The sequence below is a fragment of the Fistularia commersonii genome, chromosome 17 (assembly GCF_037954325.1).
Source record: "Fistularia commersonii isolate RoL2024-O1a breed Wild chromosome 17, RoL_Fcom_v1.0, whole genome shotgun sequence".
Classification (NCBI taxonomy): Eukaryota; Metazoa; Chordata; class Actinopteri; order Syngnathiformes; family Fistulariidae; genus Fistularia; species Fistularia commersonii.
In genome coordinates, this window is record NC_141300.1 from 11,912,541 (window position 1) to 11,926,422 (window position 13,882).

At 47.0% G+C, this 13,882-nt stretch overlaps 1 protein-coding gene across 2 annotated transcripts in view; it reads right to left on the reverse strand.

Annotated features, from left to right (window-relative positions):
- Positions 1-13,882, reverse strand: part of LOC147225196 (polypeptide N-acetylgalactosaminyltransferase 18-like) — an 87,844-nt gene that overhangs the window by 8,715 nt on the left and 65,247 nt on the right. For both annotated transcript variants that reach the window (XM_086163952.1, XM_086163951.1), the window contains exons 7-9: positions 10,593-10,778; positions 10,357-10,494; positions 5,974-6,069 (exon numbers count right to left, since the gene is read on the reverse strand). In XM_086163952.1, coding sequence (XP_086020078.1) covers positions 5,974-6,069; positions 10,357-10,494; positions 10,593-10,778 — 420 coding nt within the window. The remainder of the gene's footprint in view (positions 1-5,973; positions 6,070-10,356; positions 10,495-10,592; positions 10,779-13,882) is intronic.

Below are 13,882 nucleotides of genomic sequence, written 5' to 3' on the forward strand. Positions count from 1 at the left end.
AAATGGACTAAATGTGTGTGTGTGTGTGTGTGTGTGTGTGTGTGTGTGTAAGGTGGCTGCTGCTGCTGCTGCTGCTGATGATGAGACTATTAACCATTGCGCTGGAACACAACATTCCTAGATGGGACAATTATCGCACCGTCTAAAATACATGTGCGTGTGTGTGCGTTTTTAATAACGGCCATTAAACTAGTGTGTGTGCCTGTGTGTTTGTGTGTGTGTATCTTGATGACTGCCGCCTAACAGAAGGCTTAATGCCATCTTCTCTCCCGTCACGGTTTGTTAAAAGCTCTAATAGAGGGATTAGTAGGCAGACACACACACACACACACACACATTCACGCACACATGCAGTTTCTTTGTGAAGACTATGTGATCTAATCTTTCATTTTTGAGTTCTTGGTGGCACATTTTGGAGATAAAAAGACACAGTCATCCATTTCCAGTGCAACTGATGCTGCCCTGATGTTTGCATGTCTCTATTTGTGGCTCTACCATCCTGCCAATGAATGAATGAATGAATGAATGAATGAGTGTGTGAGGATGCCGGGATCATCACTGATAGATGAAATTCCCGTATGCTTCTTCCTTTCATGAAGACCCTGTGGATTGTGTTGCTAAAACCACTGCATCCGCCTGCAGCATATGCACAGCACACTGGCTGCTACTGACACTTAAAACTCCAGTAATCACTACTTTGAGACATCGGATGATAGCTGTGCCGCTGCCGGTAAGGTCAAAGTTCACCACTGAGGCTGCTGATGCATCTGATGGGAGTCCTACTCCCGTCTCCAACCGCCACTTTGGTCGTCAGAAGACCTCTTGTTCGGGAAGTGCAGAAATGACTGAAACCCTCATGATGGTTCTTTCTGTCAACAGGGACGTGATTGGACTGAACTAATCGCCAGGAGTTCTCCATCTCACACACACACACACACACACACACACACAAAGAGCTGGGAGGCACATAATGAAGAGGTTCCTCCAGACGAGCAGAGAGGAAGATAATATTCTTTCTGATAATAAACCGTTTCCTGCTCTGACAGGACAGCTCTCTCTCTCTCTCTCTCTGGTCTCGGCCTCACCGACTGCAACTCAGAGAAGGTATGTCTTCGGTTCCAGCGTGTCCATTGATGGTCCACAAAATTGAGTTTCCTGCCTCCAACACAAGTGCTGTATTAAAGATGGTCTTTTCCCGCTTTAGAATACACACACACACACACACACACAAACACACAGACACACGCACGCACACACACGGGTTGCTGGTGTAAAGCATCAAAAGCCTTCATTCTGAGTTAATCGATCGATCCTCCGTTCAGTTCCGACCCTGCCAACGCTGAATCTGGCATTTCTATTATGTGTTTAATTTCCAAGCCAATTTCTCACCGCGGTGAATAAATATGGTCGTTATTATCATCCGAAGCGCCTGCCAGCTGGGAAATGATGTTGTGATCAGTCTCTCTCCGGCAGCGCGGACGCCGACGGGCTCATAGGTTTCCCGTCGTGTCTCCGCGGTGGAGGAGACTTCCCCGTCATGCCGTGATATTAGCGAGCTTATTTTCTTGGCGTGTAAAAAAAATAACAGTGTAATAACCCGGAGCGGGGAAACACAAAGAAGCCAGTTCCGCCACTCGATGAACGATTGTTGAACCGCGCATTTTGTTTTTTTAAGACAATATCATTTCTCTTGTTTGCTTAAACACTATTGGTTCGGATCCAGTCCAGCAAATCCCACGGTGTTTGAACTGTGTCAACTGATCAATAACCTTCGACCCGATGGCTTCTGGTCTCACGTACACTTATTGGAAAACGAATGTCAGAACATTGTGTTTGTTGTGGAAGGTGATCTTCTCTTTCTTACGCAGTCAATCATCCGCCTCCATCCTATTGTCCACTTTTGCAACATCTTCTTGCCCTCAATCACTCCATCCATCCATCCGTCTCCTTTCTATACGGATCTTCACCATCCCTCCTCTGTCCACGTCCAAATCATCTCAATTTGACTTTATTTCAAGAACATCTTTGATTCACTCCTTCCTGAAGTCTTGATCCTCTCCATCCTCCTCACTCGTCCTTATTTTCATCTCTGCTGCCCCCGGTCTTCTCCTCAGTGTCTCCAAACCAAACACCATGACTTCTCCACCTTCCCTTTAATACTCTGATCACTCCTGACACTAAGTCTCTACCCATTCCCATTCCAATTTTCTTGCACACGTTCTTCACCTCCATTGCTCTGCACTGTCGAGTACTTCAAGTCCTCCATCTTCTTCATCTCCATTCCCTGTAGCCTCACCGTTCCTCTCATTCACATACATGTATTCTGTCTTGCTGCAGTTAACCTTTATCCCTCTCCTTTCCAGAGCATACCTCCACCTCGAGGTGTTCCTCCACCTGATCACTGCTCTCACTACAGGTCACAAACAGACTAATCATCTGCAAACATCCTACCTCCAGTCCTACCCCCACCTCGAAGTCCTCCAACACGGCTAGGGTACACCTCTCGACTGTCTAACAGCTGCCATACATGTCTTGCACCAGATTTACATATTTGGTTTGGCACAAGTTATACATCAGACAGTTTTCGTGACGGAACCCTCTGCACAAACGCTGGCTCGTCTCCCCCTCTGGGGTACGTTGTTGATATGGCAAGTGATAAAGTCCAACAATAAAACACCTCTCACTCTCAGAGGTGTCTGAGCACTTGCGTCAATACCTGCTCCCTTCCATATCCTGGTTTTCTAACACCTCTACTGACTAATGAGATGCCCTGCAGTTTATGGGTATCAAAATGTGTCCCTTTACGCTTTTGGGTAAAGCAATCTATTCAAATTGTTTAGGAAATCTCGGATAATTGCGAGAACTGCCCCCCCCACCGCCCACCCACTTGTCACAATATCAATCACTCTCAATTTACTGTCATGAGTGTTGTGATTATGGACTTCAGTTTCAGGGCAGGTCGCCAGATCCTGCTGCCACCCAAGTCCTCAGGGTCGCTCTGCCAAAGTCACTCAGCTCTGTCTCTTCCGAGCTGAGCCAGAGGGGAATGCCGGACTCCACGGGGGTGCAGCCCTCCTTGGGACTTCTGCATCCTCCATCGGCACTGGGGTCCACCTTCTTGAAGCCCCAGCCTCCAGAATGTAAGCCCAAACTCCTCCTGCTCTGCTGCCTTATCTGGACCACCCTGCTTCATGTTTCCATCTAGTAGACACTCGCCGATGATTTATACCGACTCCTTCCGAGGACACGGCCGCTGTCAAAAAGCGGACTAACACACTTGGCCGGCGAGACCTTCCAGTGCACACAAGAGTTGATTTACAGTAAAGCTGATGCTCTGCGAAAAAGACACGGGGTCGATAACTGTTCATTAAGTGTTGGATATAAAGAAGTGATTCGCTGACAGCTTGCCAAAGGGCTGCCCTATCACCGCCATCCCTCCAAGTGTCTTTGCCCCCCTCTGCACATCCCCCCCGGTGTCAAGTGGCTGGGAGGGAAATAGAGGAGCGTCTGCATTGCTGACTTCCTGCAGTTCATGAGGTTTTCAAAGCCGCAGCCGTCCATTGCGTCGGGCGATCGGACGCGAGCGCACACAACTCCGAGGAAATCCAAACGCTTGGCCGGAACAAAGGGTCTGAATGTGAAGGAACTGGGATAGGAGGGACGGACTTTACAAAAAGAGATTTTACATGAATAAAGGAAAGCGGTTGAAAGAAGACCGGAGGACTATTCCCATCTTTGATGTCGGCAGCTTTTTGTCTGGAGACCAATCGTCTCTGAATCCGGACAGCTCTCGCAAAACCAGCAGAGGTTAAGATTAATCCCCAAAAACAAGAGTCATTCATGTTGGACTTTTAAAAAAAAAAAAACCCTGCAGTTATCTAATCCATGGAGGGCGAATGCCACATCCGTGCATGTTTGCTAACGCGGCGATCGACAGCTTTAGCTTTTGCACCGATGCAGACTGCGACTGTTTGCGCGATTATGAGCTAAGGCACTCTAATCCTGCTAGCCCAGGTATAAATTGCACCATGGAACAATCCAGTCTATGAAGTGATTAGTTCCTCTTGCATCCGTGCATGTTAATGACATCCCGCTGTTCTTTTGACTTATCCAACAAAAGCCCAGAAATATCCCTTAATTTTGTGCAGAGAAATTAAAATCGGGGCTCATATGATCACCGGCGGGGAACTTGATTTATCGTTTCCTGGTTATTTTCTAAATAACACGGATTGTAAACTCGGCAGGTACTCGGTTGACTTTGCAGCACTTTTTCATTAATTAATTAATAATGAATGAATTAATTCATTCATTCATTCATTCACTCACCCCAAAGCTGAACTCACCACGAACGCTTTTCATTGTAGGATAGAACACGCACATGATATTGGTATGGTTGTGCTAATGAGGCTAATAGCGTCCACAGAATCAAGTGCACATCGAGTGCCCATCAGTGGACATCATCACATCTATCAACGGCAACTGATTGTGCCCTCTGTGAAAAGGACCGGAGAGACAGCAGCTCGGCGGTTTGAGCTTCTGCGCGAAAACCCGGGGAGAAAAATAGTCCGGGGTATTTATTCGCGGGGGAATGGATTGAAAGATGTAGCCCAGAACGGCCAAAGCCTTTTTATAAAGTCAATATCGATGGCGCATAATGGATGATCACAGAGCGAGCCGGACAAGAACCAAATAGTTCTCCAATTTTCTGCAAACATAATTTCCTGGAAGAGTCGGACTATCGCGGGGAGGGAAGGAGGCGACTATGGACTAAACAAGAAAAGGCCACATGAAAGCAATCTACATCACGCGGGGGATTCGGGTTGCGGGTCTGAGAAATCACTGAAAAAGACCATCGGGGAAAACGAAGGAAGAAAACGGACAGAAGAACCACAAAGTGGAGGAAGGAGTGCCTGTGGTGGTTTTTTTTTTGTGTCTTCATTAAAGGGCAGGAGCAGCACCCTTCGCTGTCTCTGAGAGCGAAGCTGAAACCTGCAGGAGGCTGATAGAGACACAAACACCATCAAATGATGCAATTAGCCGCCCTCATTATGGAAATGTGACTTTTCCTTTATGTAAATTTCAGGCGGCTGTAACTGGTCTAAACGGAGACTGGGACACCACCGACGTCTTCTTTTAGCGACTATTTTTAAACCCGGACATTTCCTGTTGATGTGAAATTGCCTTACGAAAATGGCCGGGCCCATCTTTGGTTTCTTTCAGAAACCTATTCTCCTTGTAACTTAATCCTCTTTTCCTTTGGGGCTTCTCCTTTCAGGGCTCGCCTCAGCCAATCATCATCGTCCATCTAAACCTCTCCTCTTCATCCCCTTCTCTCACACCAATTAACTTCCTGTAACTCCCCTCTGGTCTTGCTCCAACCTCACTCTTCTATCTAGATCTCCACCATGTCCAAGCCATCTGACCCTGACTTTATTTTCACAACATTGAACATGTGCTGTCCCTCTGATGGACTCATTCCTGATCCTCTCAACCCTCCTTTCCTCCACATCTTCATCTCTGCCGCTTCCTGTCTTCTCCTCAGTCGCTCCAAACCAGACAACATGGCTGCTCTCACCTCCGTCTTGATCCATCTTTCCTTTTATCACCCCTTACACTGGTCTCCTCACGCTCCTCTACCTGCTCTTGCTATGGATCATGATGTCGTCTGCAAACATCAGAGTCCATGGAGATTCCCGTCTGACTTTATCAGTCGGCAATCGCCATTGCAAAGAAGGATGGGCTCAAAGCAGATCCCCGATGCACTCCCACCTCAACACCTTGAACTCTTTTGCCACACCTCAGCTGTCAGCTGTCATACATGTCTTGCACCACTCTAATATACTTCACCACTCCAGATTGCCTCACACCGGTACCGTAGTTCCTCTCCTTGAACCCAGTCGTATGCTTTTGTCCAGACGATGAAAAAGAAAATCTGGATATCGTGAAGGTGAAGGCTTCGTGGGAGGCACCAACCTGTGGCGTCATTCCGTGACAGAGATACATGATGGGGATGTTGTCAGAATCCGGGCCTTGGTCCAGACACAGGTCGTCTCTTAGGCTGTTCTTCAGCTGCGACATTTAAAGAGAGAGGAGAAAAAGTGAGGTTATAATCTGACAAAAGTGGCCCAAACCTGCACCTCCTCTGCCTCACTACCACACCCACTCAACCGTATTCACCAGGATGACCGCAAAGCAAACTATCCACATTCACGTTGTGGTATTCGTGATAATTCTTGCAAGTTTGCATATCGCAGTGCTCCGCGAGATGACAAGCGTTCAACGTGTTCACCTTTCTGATGTCTTGAACCATATGACGCGTCTATGAGTTGCCTATTTACAAATTTCATTGTTGGGTTTTCCTGGACCAAGGCAGCTGCAGCTGCAGCTGCATGGATGCAATGCTTCCTCTGTGAGTCCCTCAATTAGAATTAAGTACATAAAAACCCACCGCTTCGTGGCTCGGCCCTGCTCATGTGCTAAAGTGGAGACAAATGCAACCTAAAGAGTCATTACGGCTCGGAGAGGCTGAAATACAGCGACCTGCAAACACTCTGCAGCTGCTGTTATGAGAAAGTCAAACTTCACATGGATAAAAGCCTTTGTGCGTGTTTGTTTGTGTGTTTGCACCGCCACACTCGTAAACGTCACACGCTAAAGGGATGCTTCAACTTCTCAACTACTACAAGTCTTGTTGCAAGAATTTTTTGGTATATAATTCATAATTTCATTGTCTATACTGCAGTGGCGTGCGGTGAGATTCATGGTTGGTGAAGCACCGCCTTCCTTTGGAACAATAGTTACAATTGTAAGAACTTGAAAGAGTTTCTTATTCATGATAGTCTCATCTCTTTTTTTCTATAAAACTGAAAACAATTTGTGGTTTTTTCTTTATTTCTGTATGAAGTCCACTATGGTCACAAGCCGTGGGTAGTGACCAAAAGAACAAGATCGCGGATGCAAACGGCCGAAATGAGTTTTCTCCGCAGGGTGGCCGGACACGCCCTTAGAGGTAGGGTGAGAATTTGGGTCATCCGGAGAGTCGCTGCTCCTTCGCATAGGGAGAGGTCAGATAAGTTGGCTTTGGGCATCTGGTCAGGATGGATGGATGGGTTTCCCACTTCCAACCATTCACCCTCTCATAGAGACATTCACCTGTTCACCCTTTCATTCACTCATCTCTAGGATCTCCAATCAATCAACCTCCTGCATGTGGACCTTCTGGCTGTGAGACTGAAGCTCTGATGCTGCACCATCACATAATATATCGCCATAATAACCGTGATACAAAAGCAATGACATTAATCTCTACTGACCGCTCGATATGTTCCGTGTTCATGTGTCAGAAGAAGTGATAAGTGCTGGAATAACAGGTTGTCAGATCTGTCCGTTGCTCTTGACAGGCGGAGGGGTTGAGCAGTAGCAACACGGCCGACTGCAGGACATCCCGGACACCCTCCATCCCTTTTTCTGCATTGCACAATAATCCTTCTCCTTGCCCTAAAAGGCCGGCGCCGGCGCATCTCAAAGAACTCTTAGAACCCGACCGCCCAGTCAGATCTCCCGGGACGCAGGGCTGCCGGCCGTCCCCGGAGTCTCTGAAAACTTCTGTGGAACCGTCTTAAGATCTCCATCCGGCGGGGGGGACGGGAACCCTCTTTGTTTAAGAATAGGCTTCAAACCTTCCCTTTGAGAAAGTCTCTCGTTAGCATCAGGCTATTCCCTAGTTGCAACTCTGCTGAGAGACATCCCATGATGCACCTCTCTCCTGCCTCCTGCTCTTCCAACCCTCCACCATTCCACCACAGCCGCCTCATCTCGATTTGCAGCATCTGGCATTTTTCTGTTATGATGATTATATCTATTGTACAATTTTAGCTATTAGCATGTAGCCATTAGCGCCTCCGCATGAGATCATTAGCACACACACCCCCCGGCTGGATCTCGCTTGCTCTGTTTTAATCCCGACCGGTTGAGACAGAAGGCCGCCAACACTGAGCTGGGATCTTTCCAAAGTGGTGTTTCTTCACGGCGTTTGCTTGAACCATGAATTTCTGCGGATTATCTCCAAAGGTGAGGTCCTAAATGGAACGTGCCATGGGACAACTGTGTTGTGATTTGCCATAGAAATAAAAATCCATCTTTCTTTCGTGGGTTTAATGCATTTTTAATGATTCATTTTACTTTTACCTCCTTCTTTCTTTTTATTTTCATAGTTTCTTTTCAATCTGTATTTTGTGCCCTTGACTGTCGAGAAAAGCTGCCTTAAAGACCGGTTTATTCGGTCTAATTTAGTAAAAGCCCGAGGTCTCGCATTGGACACGTTTAACGTTCTTGGCGGTCCGAGTCACAGCTCTGTCTCAGGGTCTGCTATCCGGCCGCCGACGCATCCCTCATTCCGACCACAACGCCGGCCGGTTGATAACGTCCCTGTTACCATGACAACTTGACTTGGGATGACGAGTGGAGAATCTGCGGGCGTCATGACGACAAACGGACAAATAAAGAAAACTGGAGGTTTTTTTTTTTTTTTTTTTTTTTTTTCTCCTCGCTTCTCCGGCATCTATTCAGGGGTTTAAAAAGAGCAAACAATTACTAGAAACAGAACGATTACCGCCTCCCTGCTTTCTTCTTTTGTGGGGAGAAACTTCACAGGGGAAATCTATCATCTCGCTCAGACGTGGAAGAAGAGCGTCAACAGCAAAGCCTCCATCGGCTGGAGATTGGAGCTGGAACGGGGGGGGGGGGGGGGAGGGGGGACGACAAGGGGCTCGTCTGGCGTCTGATGTCAGGCGCAGATAAAGGTAGGAGTTATTGAACCTCTTCACGCCGCTGGAGGAGGAAGATTATTCTCCACCTGCTGAGCGAAGCCGACGGTGATTAATATAATCCTCCGAGGAGGCAAGAATCACAGTCACAATGAAGATATAAGGAGCCTAGAATCAGCCGGGATCAACAGATCGCTGTGATTTTTCAATTAGCGGCTCCACGCCGGCTCCCGGCAGGGGGTGACGGGGCTGGAGTTCCCCCGGAAGGGGAACGGGTTCCCTCCGACGGTTTAGAAGGCGCCTCGAGTGTTCGCGCAATTAAGCTTCAATGGAAAAGTTGAGGCATTTTCACTCTTGGAAGTCCTGCAGGATCTTCTCAAACTCGGAGCCTCAGCCAATAAAATCCCTCCACAAACCTCAGCTCCTGCAAAATCCGGGTCATAAGTGGGAACTTCAGCAGCTCCACTGAACTTCAACGCTGTCACTTCAACATCCACACCTGCTTCATCTTGCAACTATCAAGTCTTCTTCCTGGACTCCACTTGGTTCCCGCCTTAGTATTATGGGATGCGGAGGGTCGAGACACTCTGCGATCCACCTCAATCTCTTCAACCTTACCCCCCTCTAATCTTAAATCCAACAGAGATTTGTCTATCAGCTATCTTTTACCTTTTTCATATGTTTTAAAGTTTTGTAAAGTGTCCTTAAAGACCCCAAAAAATAAAATGTCAATCATTTTCATTAATTCATTCATCCATTCATTTGCTGTCTATATCGAACCAGGCACCATACTGCTGAGGATGACAGCTATAATTATTATTATTATAATAGCAATGATGATAATTAATATTTATCAGCATTATTATTAACAATCATTATTATTAGTAACAATATTTTATACAAATGTTAATATTGCTATGCTAATGCTAATATTGATAATAATGCTAATTAATAATGCTAATGCTAATATTATATATAGTAAATTAACAATAATAATGATAATAATTCAAAGTATTACATTAATATTATAGTTAATGATCATTTATAATAATAATAATAATAATAATAATAATAATAATAGTAATAGTAATCACTCATGGCCTATCTACCATGCAAGGCAGCTAACCATTACATTACATTACATTACATTGCATTGCATTTGGCAGACGCTTTTATCCAAAGCGACTCACAATAGAGGACATAGGGACTGCAAATACACTTGCAAATACACGATGCACAGGAAATATACAGAACAGTAAACTTGGGTTAGTGAGGGTTTTTTTTTTTTTTTTTTTTGACAGAGACACACACACACACACACACTGCATAGCCTAACTTGCTGACCAGACCTAACCAGAATATTAGGAACAACTAGGGGTTGATTGTCTCACCAAAGGCCACTCTAGCACACAGACAGGAGGAGCTGGGAATCAAACCGCCGACCTCCCGATTGGAGGGACGTCCGAATTGACCAAATAAGGTGGACTGAATCCCCATGAATGCCAGTTATAATAAAATGATTGAGAATTCTGGGCAACCATGGGGCTAACATTTGCTAACAAGAGTCAGTGTGCGTCTGCCTTGTGCTCACCACTCCGTAGGCCACGACGTCGCTGTAGGACCTCAGCTCGGGGTAGATGTTTGACAGGAACCAGCTGAAGGGGCGGCAGCCCAGCCTGGAGCGCAGGGCTTTCCGTTCTGACACGTCCCCCAGGTCGATCCCCGAGTTCTGCCGAGGACGGCGACACGGATGCCTCAGCTCGCTCGCTCCAAAGGGGATGTTTCAAGTATGTGTGTGTGTGTGTGTGTGTGTGTGTGTGTGTGGACCTGCAGCGGGACATTCCAGGCCATGTAGACGTGACTCCTGTACTGATCCATCCAGACCTCGGCGGCCCTCAGAGCGTTCCTCCGCACGTGGGCGGTCAGGTTGTCAGTGTAGGGCTTGTGGGCCCTTTCGATGTGCGCGATCCTGGAGCAGGGCAGGACCTCCACGCTGCCGCCGCATTGCCACACCTAACACACACACACACACAGACACACACGTGCACAGGTAAAAACTCTGTTATTTTGCAGCACCGAGAACTTTACTTCTAAATCCACTAAAGTTCTTCACATTCTTACAAGTCTCCCGCCAGGTTTCCCAGACGTCGTATTCCCCGAGCCGATAAATATCAAGACTCCGCCGGGACGAGAACAGGTTTCTAATCTTCTGCTCGGCTTTATCGCTCTGACCCTCCTCTTCCACCCTCTGCGCCTCCCCTCTGTCTGTCCAGAGCCCCAAAAAACCCCACATTCGGAGATAAAAAAAAAACAACCTCCTGATCGTTTTGCATGGATTTACAGTCCAAGGCTGTCAAACCAAGAGACGGCCCGTCTCTGGAACGGCAGTGGAGGAGGTGGACGGGTCACAGGAAGATGGATAGAAGGAATAAAAGCTCCTCGCTGACTCATCCGTCCCAGGAAGGACCACTTTCTACACAGACGGATCCGTTCTCCTGACGTTACCTTCTGGGAATCCTTGTTTCACCCCCTCACTGCCACGGCTCCCTCCTCCCTCCTCAGCTCTGAGGAGGCATTTAATAGCTTCCTGGTGACACTTCTTCTTTTTCTCGCGGGAGCGCAAACTTCCAGCCTGCCGCTCCGAAGGTCCAGGACCTTCTGCTGGAGCTTCGCGCGGTAAACAAGACTCCGCGACAGTGTACTCTGACATTAGCAGGCACACATCCCTGGCAAACGTGTCTTTTTATACATATATTTTATATTTTTATGCCTGTCATCCATTCACACCTCCATCCGTTCATTCACTATCCATGCCATTTATCCTCCAATATCTAAACAACTTGTATATTGAAACATCACCTAGAGACCAACAACAAGGCACAATCCCATTCATTTGTCCGTTTCGACCAGCTGGTTGGCTGGTTCCCGCGCCATATATGGCTCTTCTGGTGATGGAATGTGGCTCCCAAACATTTTTGAGTTGAAAAAAAAATCAGTTTGAAACTGATTTTAAAATACTTGTGATATTTCCTCATAGCACTGTGTCATTTTAAAGTCAACAGAAATTAATTTTGAGGATAAATTTCACGGGTCACCTGTCGGTCGGGTCGGGACCCAATGGCTTCAGAGCACGTCCGGGTTATTGTAAAGGTGAAGAAATTGATTTTATCTGAAAGCCAACTAGTTTAACCTTGTAACGGAAAAGATGTCGAAAAAGAAAAACAGACGATGATGACCGTGCATTCCAGGCTGCGTGGACAGAGGACTTTGGATTTGGATCAGCGGTATGTCTAATAGGCGATGATAAAATTGCACAGATGAAACGGTCAAATATAAAGCGGCGCTTCGAACAAACCATCAACACCAGAGGTTGCATTAAAAGTGAGACATATTTAATTTATTATACGTTAAAAATACTATATGGCTCCCAATCAAATATATCCATTGTCTGTGGAGGTTCTCCACCATCCAGGTCATTGGGAATTTTTGTCAAAATCTTCTTGTCGCAGCAACTGGACTTGGATTTTCTTTACTTGAGACGTTTTCAACCCTCATCCAAGAAACATCAGTTAATGAAGAAAATATGAAGAACTGTTTTTCTAAGGAAGAAGACCTGAAGAAGCCTCTGGGATGAGGGGTAAAAGGTCTTCAAGTGAAGAAATTTCAAGTCCAGTTGCTGCGACAAGAAGGTTTTTAACAAGAATACATCCATGCATTCACCCTCTCATTCCCACGTCTGGCTCGTCGAGGGTCGGAGAAACGATGATCCATGTTTCTGGACTTGTGGCAGATGAACCCAGAGGAAAGCAAAGCAAAGCAAAGAGAGGAAATGTGTCGAGTGAGCTCCTGTCTGGGCTCAGGCGGAACTTAACTAGATTTCTTCAGAACAACGGGCGCCTGGCGAGTCGAGCCGAGACCTGAGCAGCTGCTCTCTCGGCCCATCGCTTCTCCTCCGGAGGAGCTCCGTAAGCAAACACCGCTCCTGGCCGACCCGCAACCAAGAGACGCATCTCCGTTTGTTTCCCGCCAGGCTTTCCGGCGGCTTCCTCAGTCAAGAAAAAGCTGAAAGTACGACGCGCAACACCTCTGACACCACGATATTTAAAGCTAGAACATGACAGAAAGTATAGCCAAACAACAACTCACACACTTGAGTGTAAACACTCCAAGGCTGACAAGACCAAGTCAATATTTCCATTTTGCTCCAAAGCCGCAGATGCAGATCAATGAATATGTAAATGGCCACGGATAGTTTGACAGATTGGGTTCCCTGACGGGTCCCGGGGGCGTTGCTACGACTATTTCATCAGGCGCCGAATTCAACTAAAGGTCTGAGTATGTAAGAAAAAAAAAAAAAAAAACCAAGCTGTTTGTTCTATTTCTATCTCTTCTTCTAAACCCGAGAGGTTCCTCTTATCACACAAGACACCCACTTCCTGTCACAAAGGAAGATTTCGTTAAACTTCCCCTCTCCAGATGGGATGGTCATACGGGTTGGAGGACTTTGAGGACTTTGAGGACTTTGGACCAACAGTCCAGAGCGATGGAGGGTGTGGAGAGAAAGAGGAGAAAGGCATGCAGGCGGGTGGAGAAGATGAAGGGGAGAGCAGCCGTGATGTCTGGTTTGGAGACACTGAGGCGTCCATCTCAGGGACAGCACATGTTCGATGTTCTGGAGATAAAGTAAGACTGAGATGGTTTGGACATGGACAGAGGAGGGCCAGAGAGGAGGTTTGAAGATGGAGTCAAGGAGGACAGAAAGTGAGTTGGTGTGAAATGAGAGGGTTAGATGTGATGACCTCTGAAGGGAGCTACCAGAAGGAAGAGAAGGAGTTGTTATCCAAAGGTTTTCAAGGCCAGAAACCTTTTCATGAATAAGAAAAAAAAGGAAGCCCTTGATTTGTCCGAAGGAAATGTTGCGCCACTCGAACGCCTCTGGAACTCCCTTGCGAAGCCCGGTCCACTAAGATCCCGCTTCGACTGGGTCCGGTCTTGAGATTAACGTCTGCGGATCCTGACGGATTTTCGGATCCTGAGACGCCGGCGGTGAAAAGAGCCATCCTGACAGGCCTTGTGATTCACCTCATCTCGGCTCAGCAGCCGTCCTCCAGGGCCCG